This window comes from Schistosoma haematobium, chromosome 1 (genome assembly GCF_000699445.3).
Source record: "Schistosoma haematobium chromosome 1, whole genome shotgun sequence".
NCBI lineage: Eukaryota > Metazoa > Platyhelminthes > Trematoda > Strigeidida > Schistosomatidae > Schistosoma > Schistosoma haematobium.
In genome coordinates this window covers 73,692,109-73,708,639 of record NC_067196.1, presented here as the reverse complement: position 1 = coordinate 73,708,639, position 16,531 = coordinate 73,692,109, and the positions used below count along the sequence as shown (strand labels likewise).

The following is a 16,531-nucleotide window of genomic DNA, read 5'->3' as shown; positions in this document are numbered from 1 at the left end:
GTGGCATCTTCGTCTGGTCTTGGTCGCCTTGGTGTCGCACTAAACGCTAGAGTTAAGGCAGCACTAATCGGTTGGATGCCCATTAACAGTCGATTATGCGCTGTTAGATTAGAAAGCTCCATCAAAGTGAGAAGAAATCGGCGTGAGAAACGATGTCTTTTCGTCATCTCCGCCTATGCTCCGACAGATTGCAGCCCAGATGCAATCAAGGATGAGTTTTACCACCAGTTATCTGTTCTTCTCCAGAAAGTGCGTTCGACAGATATTGTGGTACTAACCAGAGACTTGAATGCTCAGGTTGAGCGTCTAGGCACAGTAGAGAGTCGTTCAGGTGGCCGATGGGGACTCGTTGGTCGCAGGTCAGATAACGTGGACCGTCTACTGCAACTGTGCACAGACCACAACCTGTTTCTGGCTAGCACTAACGTTCGGCACAGTCATCGCCGATGTACCACCTGGCGTCCTCCCTCTGCACCTCAAGCCTGGACTCAGATTGATCACATCGCGATCAGCTACCGCTGGCGTGGTTGTGTACAAGACTGCCGCTTCTTTTGGAGTACCTATCTGGACTCTGACCATGCCTCGGTCTGCGCCAATCTTGCCTTACTTTTCAGTGGCCAACGAAGTGACCACCACCAACAGATTGATGTTAGCAAGCTGGTTGCAACTTCTGTTGCAAGTAAGTATCGAACCGAGCTAGCTTCTAGGCTAGCTACCATTCCACCGAAAAGTATAGATGAGCATTGGTTGCAATTGCACGACGCCATGAAAATGGCGGGTACAGTCAGTTGTGGGTTCGCGAAACGTCCCGCTTATAAGCACTGGGTTTCTTCTGGTTCCTTACAACTTATTGAAGCCCGTCGGTCTACTCCGGGTGACCGTCAGTTTGACCACAAACGAAGGATGTTATGTAAGGAAATTGGGCAAAGCTTGCGTAAGGACCGAGAAGCCTGGTGGTCGGAGCGTGCCAATGAGTTGGAAGCAGCAGCTGCATCTGGTAACTACCGGAAGCTCTTCCAACTCATCCGAGCCACTGGCAGCAAGAAGTCTGGTGTGAGCGAAACAATCTGCGAAGATGACAGGATCCCAATCACTAACATCCATCGACGTCTTGGACGATGGGCAGAATTCTTCGAAGGGCAGTTCAACTGGCCTGCTGCTCCGGCAACATCAGTCAGACTGTCCTGCCCTCCATGGCCGGTGACGACTGATCCACCAAACGAGGAGGAAGTCCGCAAGGAACTCCAACTCTTGAAGCGTTACAAATCACCTGGCCCAGATGACTTACCTCCGGCTCTTTTTAAAGATGATGGTGACTTTCTGACAAAGGAATTGACGACGTTGTTCACAAAGGTCTGGGGACTAAAGAGTCTACCAACGTCATGGAATGAGTTGATAGTTGTCCCTATCTTTAAAAACGGTTCACGTCGTTCCTGTAACAATTATCGGGGGATAAGTTTACTTCCGATTGCGTCCAAGCTATTGGCTTCCATCATACTTCATAGGTTGTTCAAAACACGAGAAAGATTGACTCGCGAGCAGCAGGCTGGGTTTCGTTCCAATCGAGGATGTATTGATCATATCTTCACCCTCCGCCAAATCTTAGAACACCGCCATACTTTTCAAAGGCCAACAATCGTAGTGTTTCTTGACATCAGCGCTGCCTTCGATTCGTTGGACAGGACTGTTCTCTGAGATTGTCTATTGAAGAAGGGTGTGCCTGAGAAGTTTATTAACATCCTGAAAGCCCTATATAAAAACACCTCAGGCAGAGTGAGGGCATACAACCACCTCTCTCCATTGTTCCATTCGAGCAGTGGGGTTAGGCAGGGTTGCCCAATCTCACCATTCCTCTTCAACTTTGCCATCGATGACATTCTGGAAACAGCTCTGATAGATGTCAGTAATGGCGGTGTGGATCTGTTGCCTGGAGAAAGACTTCTCGACCTTGAGTATGCGGATGATATTGTCTTACTGTGCGATAATGCCCAAGGCATGCAATCCGCACTTAATCAGTTGGCAATCAGTGTCCGTAGGTATGGGTATGTGCTTTGCACCATCGAAGTGCAGGGTACTTCTACAAGACTGGCAGGGTTCTAATCCTGTACTCACCCTGGATGGTGAGCAGGTAGAAGTAGTCGAGAAGTTCGTGTATCTGGGTAGCTGCATAAGTGCTGGTGGTGGTATGAGTGATGAGAACAATGCACGAATAGTGAAAGCCAGAGCGGCTTATGCCAATCTAGACCACCTTTGGCGCCTTCGTGATGTTAGTCTGGCTGTAAGAGGTCGGATCTACAACGTGTCGGTGAGAGCAGTTCAGCTCTATGCTTGTGAAACCTGGCCTCTCCGAGTTGAGGACGTTAGACTACTCTCTGTGTTCCATCATAACTGTCTCCGAAGGATTGCTGACATTCAGTGGGAACACCATGTTAGTAATGCAGAGGTTCGGCATCGTGTGTTCGGGTGCAGAGACGATAATTCAATTGGTGTCACCATCTTGAAACACCGACTTCGGTGGCTTGGACATGTTCTACAAATGTCGTCCCAGAGAATTCCACGTCGTGCATTATTTGCCGACTCTGGGACTGGTTGGAAGAAGCGGAGAGGTGGTCAGTGTATGACATGGTGTCGTGGTATGAGAGAAAGCTGCAAAGGGCTGGCTTCTGTCGGTCCTTCACGACTCCCTGGTTGGGGTCCCAGAGATAGTACGACACAGTGGCTAGAGACGTTATCAGATATGGCTCAGAATAGAAGCCAGTGGCGATCCTGCTGTAACCTTCTTTTACTTTCTTCATAAAAAGTGGTTGTGTCTTCCTTAACTGAAAGATTTCTTCTGATTGTACCTTTCCGTCCTCCCATTTTTACTATTATTATTATTACACCACCTTACATCAATCTCTTCGTTATTATTCTCTTTTTTTCCTTCCCCTTAAATTCCCATTGTTTTGTGTGGCGCATTCTTGTACCAATATTTATGTGTTCAAATAATAAAATAAATCATGATGTGATTATACGAAGTCGAACAGAAACAATATTGATTATTAGAAAAACGTGCCCACCATCCACACAACTTACAGTATTCACAGTTTTAATCACTGATGAATTAGTATATGACGTAGAATGAGTAAGTAATCCAATTGAATCACAAATCTTTTCTGGCTCCTTCTCTTCCTCACTGTGTATTAATTGATCAACTAATATGGGATTATTTTTATGATTAGCATTTTGAATCGATTGAAAATGTTCCCATGAATGAGATGGAGCTTGTGATATTTTGTCAATAGTTAAATCAATCGGGTTTTCATTATCATCACCATTATTGTTGTTTCGTCTATTTTTAACAGTATTACTACGAATTATGGCTTCTACAGTGTCTGCAAACTCTATAGCTTCTGGTTCGATAGAATTAAGTAGATAACCTAAACCAGGTACCTGGTAGGGAAGAGGGATGGAAAGAAAACAACTACAGATAATAAACAGTTAACGAATTTAATTCGAAAATATGTCTATTTATAATACAACACAGCATGTATTGAAAAGTGATAACTAGTATGAAAATCGCTACACCTTCACATATTAACGGTACGATAATAAATGAACAACAAGAAGGAAATCAGACAACAACAAAACAGTAATGATACTAACCAGTAGTAGTGGTTGTTATATAGATTTCAATGAAACTAGACTTAAATACATTATTATTAGTAAGTGTTTGAATTATCACGTTGTTGATATCGAGGACTGAATTTCGATCAGTCTAGTTTGATACGCATACAAACATATGTGACTAACAACAATGGGATAATCCGAACGCTCGCTAATAATGATTTAAGCATCATACCAACTGAACGGGTTGTTGAATGTCCAGACTTAATAGACCAGTGGATAACGCTTTGAGTGTTTGAAACATAAAGTAATATTAATAGTCGAGATCATTAGTCAATTGAAGCTAAATCACCATAGAAAACCTGAAAGCACTGGACGGCCATTTCATCTTATTGTGGGACTCCTCAACAGTGCGCATCCACGATTCCGCCTTGTGAGATTTCAACCCAGGACCTCTAGACCACAGAGCCGGCATCCAAAGGTTTTAATGTCTAACTTCAACTAATCCACGAAGTCAAGCGATATATCCACCACTGTCTTCAGTGAGTGACTATCTCACAAAAAATCCGGTTGAACTCCACTGGTCACTGCTTCTCACTAGAAGTCCAGGAAATACCTCTTAAAGCCAGTCATTAACAGTCTCAATTCATCTATTCCTAGCTAAAATATAATAATTACAATGTGAATGTTTGTGAAGATAATTCGGTTCGAAGTTGATTATGATCATAGACTGATATAAAATGGATAATGATGATTATCGCACAGTACCACAAATTGACCAAAATTAAAAATATTAATCGTTGAATACCAACCCAATAGTGAAGATGACACACACTCTTTGAAACCCACGGGATCACGGGATATGGTCTCCAGTAGTTTTTTTTATTATTTTTATTTTAACACATAGATATTGGTACGAGGAGGCACCAAATACATATGCGCCACACAAATCTCATTTGATTTGTGTGAGGGCTGTGATACTGCAGGTGGTTTTCTTAGTGGGCCACTCCCCGAGCCTTCGACCTGAAGGTCTGATCCACAAGGCAGTGGAGCATCGTAAGGAGATGCAGTCCCATGGAAGCCGGTGGCCAACAATTGGTTCATACGCCATTTGTTCCCTCGAAGTACTGGAGCCCATGTGCACCATTGGTTTGGAATCCTGTTAAAGCGCCGGACATTCGCTTTTCTTCCTCTCATTTCCGTAAACAACACCCCCGCCATGAGGCAGTGAGTAGGACTTCCCTGGTAGAGGCTATATACGCGTGGCCATGTGAGAGCATTTCGAGAGGGAGAGCGGACTCTCTCCACTCTCGACCGTACCAGGGCATTTGGGGGCGGTCTCTAGTAGTATTGTGGCTCTGTACATACTGCTGAAGATTTTAATACTAGAAAAAAAAACATACGGATGATGATCAGTTTTTAGTGGCAATTTGATGAATAAAACAGTCAAAGCTGTATTCAAATAATAATACAAAATATAGCATAAAGACTTCCAATACAACCAACTGTAAAAAGAAAGAAAAAAAGTTAAACAGAATGGACTTTCCTGATACTTGTGGAATAACTCTGAAGAAAAACACACTACTATTAGAATTAGGCACTGATAATGCTGCCCAAACTAGTAAAACACTAAAAAATAAAACGACACTAAAATGAACAAAATAAGCTACAAAATTAATTCTTACATCAGATTCACCAGATGCTTCTGTATTACTCTGATCAATATAAGAAATATGAGGTTCTGTGATATCGATTTCTCCAGTATCCAGAATAATAGAATCAATTCTTTTTGTATCCTCTGATTGATGATTGATCATTAGTTTTGAATGATGATCTTCTTCTTCTTCTTCTTCTTCTTCTCTAGAATGTATACTATCCATGCTATGTGATGTACATTTATTCGATAGATCATAATCCACTGAATTAAAACAAAAATATGGTAAAATAAATTTGCAACGAATGTATACATATGAATTTTAATTAGTAGAAAAATAGCATGAATTATCACTTATTTTTATCAGGTGAAACTTCCACTATTCAATGAAATGTATTAAAAATCATTACACAGAAACACAGAGTGTGTGTTGAGGGGAGATGCAGGGTACTGACTGATTGATAATAAATAAAGAAAATATGTTTGAAATTCATTTCTTTTTTTTAGCATAACATTACTCAACAACTTACTATCTTGTGATGCAATACGACGTAGAAGTTGATATAATTCTGGTGATGAATTATCATTGGCAAGAAGATTACCGAAACATTGTAATAATTTGTCATCAATCTAAACACACAAAAAAACAATCCCATTCAGTGTGAAAAGAGTTTGAAGATTGATAATATTCTGAAGCAAAATATAAAATATCATTAAGCTAAAAAGAAGACCATGACTACATGTACATGTGTATAAGAAAATTAATTCTTGTTATATTCGTTAAAGAATCAACTTTAGATTGCTGTACGAGGAGGGGTAGGACATAGAATCTCATTGATTTACAAAGGAATAATCAAACCGGATTGATAATCAAGTGTTTATAATGAAGAATTACATTATTTAAGGGATGAAAATAGTTCGAAAATTCCTATTGGTCTGATATCATGTGTATTTTAGACAAACAGATATTACTAAAAAGGATTTGAAAATTGTAGAATTACATAAATGTAATCTTACAGGGATATGATTTTTAATAATCTAGCTAATATATGCTACAACCACCTAAAAAATATAATGTAACTGCTGTCGAATTACTTAAACTACTGTCCGCAACCAATTTGATCGACAGGATTTGATCAGAATTAGGGACTAAACAAACATGATATTAACTGTTACACAATGAATGATTGACTAACGTATCATCATGACTTACTGATCTGATTAATGAATGACAGTAAAAATGGAAAACAAAATTTATACAGTAATCAAGATGATTTGTATTCTGCTTATCATTACAAAACTGTAGTGATTTAACAGTATAGACTTATAAATGAACAAATTTAACATAAATTGTATACAAGAAAAATTAAGTCAATTAGAATGTATGAATATGAACCGAGATAAAGAGTGAAAGAATAAAAATAAGGGGACTTACTGTTCCACTAGATAAAATATTTAAATTATCCAATTTTTTAGCAGATAATTCTAAAATCATATCAACATCCGATTTACTTGTACTTGTCATCATATTGTCATCAGAACCAGCTTCTTCATCGAATAAGATATTCATTAAAGTATCACTTGATTTATGATTAAGAAGGTTTTCGGTAATATTTTTACCAATACCATTACCATCATCATCGTCACCATCATCGTCGTCGTCGTCATCATCATCATCATCATCTTCATTGTCATCATCATCGTCATCATCATTATCATCAACATTTACATGATTATCATGTTCTTTTTCTTCTGCTTCCACTTTTCCTTCCTCTCCTTCATAATTATCATCTATGGGATTCTTTTTTTGTGATGATGATGACGATGGTATTATTGAAGTAATATGATGACAATGAACTATTTCATCACTGGACGACTTTGGATCTCGCCTATTATTGTCTATTTGTTTAAGCGTGATATTTAAATTAGATGATTTTGATGAAGAGTTTTCATCAGTTATTTCTTCAGGATCACTTTTGATAACCGTACGATTGTTAATATCATTAGCATCATCATTCACTTCATTTTGATTAATCTGACCGTTTTGATTATTTGTTGACAGGTTCACATTTACTGTTAACCATGATGATGATGAGATTGATGTTGTTATCGTTTGAGGAGGAGGAGAAATATCTTTTCTTTCAGATGAAATTGAATAGATCCTCTGTGCTAAAATACTAGGAGTCAATACCTAGACGAAATAGAAAATATTTATGTATCATTATTGTAGTTTACTTGGCAAAATCACTATTTTCAATAATAATCACATTTATTGAACCTCAACAGAGATCAACTCATTTACCAGACACAGATTCATGCACTTGATTTCGGGCTACACTGAAATATGTGAAGTATGGTTTCAACCTGTGACTTAGTAGTTAAAGTTGAAGCCCACAATTCATGAACCACTGCTCCATAAACTGTAGTAGTATGTGAATGAAAAATGATAGGAATAGGGTTATTTGTTACCAACTTCGAGGGATCAGTTAAATCAAGTTGGGTTCTAACAAAAACATCCCATGAAAGTTGATGGCTTTAATCGTCTTTTAAAGCCATGGTTGTTACGGAGGAGAATCAAACATCTAACCTAATAGTTGAAATTTAAGAACGTTAACCACAACGTCATCCTAATGAAAATGTAATCTGAAAAGCGTACAGAGAGAAGAAGGCACAGAATAATATATTTATCTCATAAGAGATTGTCTTTATTTAATACGACAGAATACTATATACATTTATTGTTAATACAAAAGAACAAATATGGGGATCATTGATAAGTGTTAAACATTAATCTTTCACGAATAAAAAATCAAAAAAATGTTAGAACTTATTTACCAAGTAAACGTCTATGTAATCAGCTGAACCCAATTATCAGCGTGAGATACTAATACTACACAATCGGCTACATAGAAGACGGTGGAGTTTGTCATAACCTACCAAACACCTACTACTCACAAGCTGACTGTTTTAATAGTTAAACGACCGGTGAAAAAGGAGTATATATTTATTATTGATTGTGAAACGTACATAATTTTAGTAATACATAATTAACAAGAAAGCAGTTAGTGAAGATAAACCATTGAAACGTCGGAGCGATACAAGTCAATGATATGCTGGAGTAAATTATTCCCACAAAATATTCACTCAAAAGTAACCAAATTAGAATTACTATAAGTGATTTGTGGAGATTTTCATGAATTACAACACTCATCGATCTCGGATAAATGGCGACGGAAAACCAAGAAGAACCAGACAAGTAATTCGCTCTAGTAAGGAAGTCTTTAGTAGTGTCAATTCACGACCCAACTGTTTGTTCAATAGCTGTCTAGCCAAGATCAATGAGTAATGTAATCAATGCAAAGAAGAATTCTCAATTAATGAAAACAGAGTGTGCGTTGATGAAATAGTTTTGTAGTGTCAGTTATTATGGCAAGACCATATACCTTATTCTAACTTCCGGACATCCTATTTTATTCATTTTACTTGAGCATATTTTGACCTTGTCAATTATTCGCTTATTAGCCTTGACTGTTTTCATATGAGCGTATATGTGTGTACACTCCATATCCCATGATTCATCACATGTCTGTAGTTTATTTTGTCTACCTATAAATACTGAGTAACGCTTGATTAAAATGGAGTTGGCTTCCCAGCCATCTTCCATACGTGTGATTTTTGCTTTGCTGTGCTTCATTCGCTTCATGTACAAAATATATGTATTCACAAATCAATTCTCGTTATTCGACTTATTTAATTCCGTTATTGGCTAACGCGATTAAGTCGACGAGGATATACGAGAATAGGAGACAACAAACATTCGTACGCTCTAAAATAGGAGTCAGATTCACGGGCTCTTCAGTTTTCTTTAAGTAAAAAAGTTGATTCTGTATAGCATCTCATAAAGAAGAGTTTAACTTGGATGGAAAGAATCATGAAACGAAAGCATAAAATTTTAAGTAGTAACCTTTTCCAAAGCTTTCATATGACAAACATGGGGCTTTTTAAGCACTTTTTAAACTGTAGATCAGAATGATGAAGGAAATTCTTTTGCATAAACACAATTCACACATAACTCTAATTACTCAGTGGCAGTAAGCAACGTAAAAACTTTAATACACAGGAGGAATATTTTCCTTATCAAGAATAATATATCTCGAGTGAAGTCCGGAAAGTCCTAGAAGTAGTTTACTTATTAAGTTCTAACAGTTAAAAAGTATTGAGATCAAACTTACCGAATGATATACAGAATAAACATTACCATAAAATTCTAAACCACCAAGAGCTAATTGTTTGCCACCATCTGCATTTGTTCCAGTTGTTTGAATTTTAAAAAAGCGCCAACCTTTTATAGATTTTTTAGTACATGCTGTGTTCAGTGTTGAAGAAATTGTTTCAGTTTTATCACAATTATAATTATTATGATAAGAATTTATACTCCATGTGGCACGACTACCTGAAACTGATTGAATACTTGAATCATTGTTATGTTCACGTAAAACAATCCAAGTTATAGCGTCATTGGAAGCCTAGTAGTTTAATGCAAAGAAAATTAGATGGTAAATTACCACTTTAAAAACAAATTTAAATAAAGAACCCCATGCATCCCACAGGCTTTAGTAATTCAGCGGTTCAAGCCTGAACATTGTATGTGCAAAACTAGTGTATGCGAAATCTCTCATTATAGCACCATCCCTTTTGGACAATTTTTATTTGATGATCAGTTATTATTAGCTTCCTTGAAATTTTTATGTTTACGGTTCAGTTAATATTACTTCACTGTTTTTATTTTTTTTATAAATATATCAAGTAGACAATTATCTTTCGGATTTCTTATCAATAAATTATTCTGATCTTACAATTTGTATTCAATGTTTAGATCATTACAAAACCTCCTTGTGAAAATTGAGTCGCTGAACACTTTATAATGTAGTCATTTTTCTTTAATAGACCACTAGACATCTGTTAAATCAGACAGATGTTTTGTCGAAGTATGGCACTCCTAAGCAGTGCCCATCCACGACCCCGGAAATAGGAATTGAACTTATGACCTCCGGTGCCGCGCGAACGCTTAACCTTCGAACGAATGAGCTATGATCTAGTGGTGCACAAGTCCAACTTCAATCGGTCCACGATACTCCAGAGTCATCTTCCATTGTCTTCAGCGAGTAACTTTCACACACCCGACACGTTTGAACTTGACTGATCACAGCTTCTCGCTAGAACTGGGTCAGAGAAGTCCCATATTAGGATAACGACCGTCCAACGCTTCTACGCTTTAATGGCTATCTAACTTAAATCAGTTTGTGATTTCAATAGGGTATTCGTTTGTTTATTTATTATGTACCTCCTGATAAGTCTTGTTAATTTGAACGCTTTATTCGGTTCCTAAGCTATTCTGATAACCCGAAAGCTAAAACTACGCAGCGACCTGAACTCAAGAGAAAAGCGCAAAATAAGCGAAAAACACTTTACTCCAAAGGTTCATTTTTGTACAGAAAAACACGGGAATTTATAGATGTTAACATTTATTAAACCAACATCATATTTCGACCAATCCGCTAAAAGACATATTATGCTACTGACAAATAGTAGCACGCCACGTTGATATTCTAGGGAGCTCCATCATGCTCTGATTGGCTAGGACTCTTCGTTGCAGTTCTCGGAAAGCCGACTCAACACCTCCATAATTAAATACTTTAACTATCGTTTTACAATCAATGGCAAAGTAAATAGTTGTTGAAGTATTTAACTAGTAAGTCATTACCCCTAAAGAAAGATCAAAAAGATGAGGCCTATGTTAATTCACTGTGAGTAAAACGATCATGAGCTCATCAAATTTATTCACTAATTAAAGTCTACCAACATAAATACTTTAATCGAATTTTTAAAAAAAATTGGTATACTCGGTTTTAAGTTGGGACCAGATTACTTTACTCGATTAACAGAAACACAACTAACCTCTAATTTCCAATTCCTAGGTGCTAGTGAGTGTTCTGAAGCATCAGCTCGTCTTAAATAAGCTAAAGTATATGCAGTCGGTATTAATTGTAAACCTAAATCAATTGCTATCCAAGCATGCGTTTCATTCTCCATGATATTAACCGTAGAAAATGAAGTATAACTTGATTTCTGATCTGACATCGATTTTTTGCCTCGACTTTCATTTTGACTAGATCCATTAGAACAATTCATACGTTTCGGTTTAACTACCACTCCTATTCCACTACCTCTGATTGTATAACCACCAACTAGAGCTCCTGCTTGAGGTCCTAATATTGAAACTGCTCTACCTTTAACAGGACTACTTGTTGATGCAGCTATACTAACCAATCCAACAATAGCTGGATTAATCCAATCTTCTAAAGGACGACGATTACCATTAGTTGCAAGCCAGTCGATTATACCACCAAGATAATCAGCTGAACTATTTCCAGGTGGAGGTGCAGGAAAGTACAACCCGGCGGTAGAATTAAAACTGTTTGCTAAATGAATTTGACTCCATAAACTAAGATCAAGGCGAGAACATTCATACCTAACAAACAGGTAAATAATTAAAAAACCTATATTAGACTTCTGAAATACGAAAAATATATATTAAAAGAAAATATAGATGGATGGTGACTAGCAGTGGAATCCAGGATGCGCGTTTTATCTTATTTGGGACTCGTCAGCTGGTTGTACCTGCATTCCAGAGTTGATGTTGACCTTGCAACTCAAACAGTAAAAAAAGTGGCTGATCAATCGCAGTCTTAAACATCAATAGAAAGATTTAAATATCCAATACAGATTTTTTTAAAATCAGTTTAGAAAATTACTCGGAAATCGATGTGTCACGAACGTTTTTTACAACAAATCAAATGATCGCTATCACACGACATTAATATTGAACAGCAATAAACTACAAAGTATTTTCGTGAAAAAAAACTATTCGTAAAAAGAATTGCTTAAATTAATATATTCCAGTATTCTCTTGTTACCATTCTGCAATGGCAAATAAACGAAAATGCCTAATATATTTGTTACAATATCACTACTACTGATCTGAAACATTATACTAAACAATATGAAAGTCAATAACAGATTATACCCAGTGTACTTTACTAATCAATATCATTCGTAAACAGTAGAGTATTTTGGATAAAATATCAAAGAGCTCTATTGATGTATAGGCCACAGTGTTATCAATGGCTATTAACTATTGTTTATCGTACTAAAGATAGAGAACAAAAGAATATGAAATTGTTATTATCATTACTACACAATATTCTTAACCCAATACACAGTGTGATTTGCAGTCCTGGTAATAATAATAATAATAATAATAATAATAATAATAATGAGCAATAAAATAGTAAATAATACTTCAAAAACGAAACTTCACTTTAAAAGTGCGATCTGACAGATTATAAATTTAGAGCATAGAGAATAAAGTAAACAGTAGGAGAACTGAATGTAGATAAAGCACCCAACTTTTGAACATTCACAAAACAGATTACAAAGCCATTCAACCTACTACTTTAGTTCTAGCAGTCAGGTACTGTAGCAACCGCAAAGGCAGGATTGTGGCAAGTACTGTTAGTTTGAAGAAAACACCAAACTGCCTCCATATTCCTGTACAGTTAACAGTACAACATTGACCTCGAACAAAACGTTTAATACTTTTAATCTTACGGCTCTTCAACTGACTTGTATGGTATGGTAAGACTTACAGGAACGACTGTTCCAGACAATATAGCTCGGTTTGGTCATCACGATAACGGCTACGGTCAACAAAATGTAGCGAAGTTTAAATCAGGACGGTTACACACCACCCAGTAAATTCTCAGTAGCAAGATATTGAGTATCGTTATCCTTCATAATATACACACACAAGTTCTAATCTAGTAAGTAACTGTGTGTATAGTTTGTCACCATCATTTAAATAAAATCTACATCACAACTACATAATTCTACCAAAAATATATGTAAATACATAAATCAATTAGCTTACCATTGTTTTGTTGACATACGATTAAGGAAACGTTCTAATTGGCCAACAGTCGCTAAAGGGCTTACAAAAAGCAATTTACCACGCCAATTATATAATCGTTTCGATTTATTATGATGTAGTTTATTCTCTGTAGTAGTACTATCGCTATTATTACTCTTCAACTTGGCAGCCGATGGTAGGTTTGATAATTTATCCAAATATAAAGGTAGACGTTTAGCAATTTGATGCAGACTAGGCATAAAACATGAATCAAATTCTGGATAATCCAAGAGAATAGGACAAAAACGTAGCAGAGCAGCTAATTCTTTAGCATCCATACTATCTTGAAATGGTTGTTTAACAGTGATAGAAACTGGATCACCATGATCTGTATAAATGCCTGAATGCCAACGATTAAATGAGAAATTAATAAAATTAATTGGCAAAGATGCAGAATAACCGATTTTATTTATTAAATTGGTGGGACGAATATAATTTTTGTTTGTGTTTTTAACTGTTTTATTATCATCATTTATATTATTCCTGTCTAGTTTGTGATTTGATGTGTCATGATGATCTGATGGAGTATTTGTAAATGATGATCGTAAGAGATGAGCTGCAGAAAATAATCGTAATGGAAGATGTTCTGTTAATTCAAAAGCTTGTACTAAACGTCTAACAAGAAGTGATATACTTTTTGACTTGGAATATGATAACATATTTAGTATAAATACTCTTCTCCTCTCTTGAAGATACCACAATAAAGCTGTTGTATTATCCAATTCCATAGAAAATATCTATATGTAGATAAAATAACGAAATACACCAGATAATATATGGATGAAAACCAAAATACATTAATGAACAAGAGAAATACAATACGATCGAGAAAAATATTCTGACCCAATAGCCTAAAATTATTTTACTCCTTGCAATATTTACAAATCTTCAAGTTGGATATTACGTAATGTTTTGGATGTGTATTACTGAGTAAACTTTGATTATAACAAAATAGTTGTTCAAGTCTCCATAGTTTTCAATAGCTTTCCAGATTATATTACTTTATGTGATAAATAATAACTCTTAAACTATGCGATTTTCCACAAAACATAAAAAAGAATTCTCTTAAAAACTTAAAATATTTTCTTCGAACAATAATTAAGTTGATCTCGAAAATCAAATCATTCAAAAAAGATGTAATTCCATATATATAAATAGATGGATTGACCGTCTCATGACTAAGGCATTCTACTTCCAACCACTAAGTTGCATGTTCAAACCCTTCTTTTACCTATTTCAGTTTAGATAGCCACGTAGTATCATTAGCTCTTATACTTAAAGTACAATTTGAAGCTAAATACATATATTTGTACATATTAACTCATTTGAGTTCTTAATAATGTGCATACAAACAAAAAGATAAACAATGATAAACTTACATGACAATACCAACGACCGGCATGTGCAACAGACAAGCATAATAATAAAACTTGTATTAAACCACTTGTAGTTAATTCATAAGCTGTAATTGTTTGTTCACCTTCATTTAATAGATTGGATAAATTTTTAAAAACAATAAATAATTTATTCAATGTTTCATTGAATGAATAATCTTTATCTGTTTTAAATATATCCCATATTTGCATAACTATTAGTTTAATTCTATTTAATGCATTAATTGGTCCAATTTTATCAATAATCCCTGACAATGATGATGGTGATGGTAATGATGATGATGACGATGTTATTGATAATGATGTATAATTAGTTGAAGATAAATATGAATCAATTTGTAATCTCTCTAATAATTGATTAGCTAAAGTTAACATATGTTTTCTTATGAGAATAAGACGTTCAGTGGTTAATTCAGATCGTGAATCATCACTATTACATAAGTAAAATAGAAAGAGAAAAAGGATGTAAAATGAAGAAGACAAGGAATAAATTTTTGAAACTTTTTATAGTTTTTATAAACTATAGACTATAAAATTACAGAAAGAATAAAAGAGAATTTTTAACGACTCTAATCAATTTCGACCATTATTACTAATACAGACTTCATAACTGAACTGTTCAGATGGTTAGACATCATCTGTATTACAACATTAATATAATACATGTTTCTAAGTACATGCCTCAAATACACACTTTTTGGATGACGGTTAATAACATTATTTAACATTCTCAAATCGAAATAGGTGGAGTATCGTCTGAAGCTGAGACCTCATATTGTGAAAAACCAAATCCCTTAACAATTAAATCCCTACTGAAATTTATGATAATACAAACAAGTTTGTTGGTGCACAATAATATTAATGCTGATTAACTTTCATAGTTTTGAAGCTATAAATTGACATATTTAACATAAACAAATGATTAATGAGAGATAAATAATATCTCCAACCTAGCAGTTATTCTTAGCTGACAAATATACATTGATTGGTCACGAAGTAACGACTAATATCATATTTGCTGTCATTTAGTGCTGATCAGACTCTATCAATAAAGTTATAATGTGACAAATAGTCTAAGTGACTCGACATAATATTTACAATGTTTTGATGTTAGGTAGCTGAGGTTAGTCCATAGGAAACTGTGGACCTAGATTTTTTGCGGATTGGCACATGTAACCAAGATATACCTTCAATACAGCTTGTAAACTTTATGTTCACGGCTTTGTTAAGTTGCAGGACATATCAGCAACTTTTAAAACAAGCAAAGATGACAGTTAAACACCAAAAAATCATTAGTAATAACTACGTTCTATGATCTAACACATCTCGATAGTCCACAAAAACTTCAGATATTCACCAAACCCACAGAGGTCTTAGAGCCTAAAACTAATCATTTGTTTTAAAAAGCATAACATTAAAATAAATGGCAGTGATTTGAACATCCTGAGCAATAAAAAAAACAACCAAACACTTTAATAGAGTAAGATAAACTTGAACCGAAAAAAATTGTACCTGATACTACCAAATTTACGTACAACTCATTTCGTTTGTTCAAACCTGATTAGTAGGTCATTTACAAACCTATAATACTAGGTTGTACTATTTCTCATATAACTAGTGGGGTGTAAGTTTACTATATAGACGTATGTACATGCTTCGTCTGTAAACGTCTGTTATTTTACATATGGTTTGTTTTCACATATAACCTGATTCACACCTAACTCATTAAGTTGGCTGATGTGACAAAGTCCAAATCACACGCTCTCTGCCCTCCTACTGTAAAAGAAGGCAATAAGTAGAAGGGAATCTATATTTTTGAGAGAAGTTACAAAGAATTAACATAATGCA

General features: G+C 35.5%; 1 protein-coding gene across 1 annotated transcript in view; it reads right to left on the bottom strand.

The window, feature by feature from the left end:
• MS3_00000921 (uncharacterized protein) overlaps window positions 1–16,531 on the bottom strand; it is a 72,899-nt gene that overhangs the window by 36,218 nt on the left and 20,150 nt on the right. Inside the window, exons 11-18 of the mRNA XM_051208491.1 lie at window positions 14,669–15,113; window positions 13,251–14,026; window positions 11,219–11,792; window positions 9,493–9,786; window positions 6,696–7,451; window positions 5,791–5,890; window positions 5,292–5,524; window positions 3,076–3,432 (exon numbers count right to left, since the gene is read on the bottom strand). Coding sequence (XP_051075114.1) covers window positions 3,076–3,432; window positions 5,292–5,524; window positions 5,791–5,890; window positions 6,696–7,451; window positions 9,493–9,786; window positions 11,219–11,792; window positions 13,251–14,026; window positions 14,669–15,113 — 3,535 coding nt within the window. The remainder of the gene's footprint in view (window positions 1–3,075; window positions 3,433–5,291; window positions 5,525–5,790; window positions 5,891–6,695; window positions 7,452–9,492; window positions 9,787–11,218; window positions 11,793–13,250; window positions 14,027–14,668; window positions 15,114–16,531) is intronic.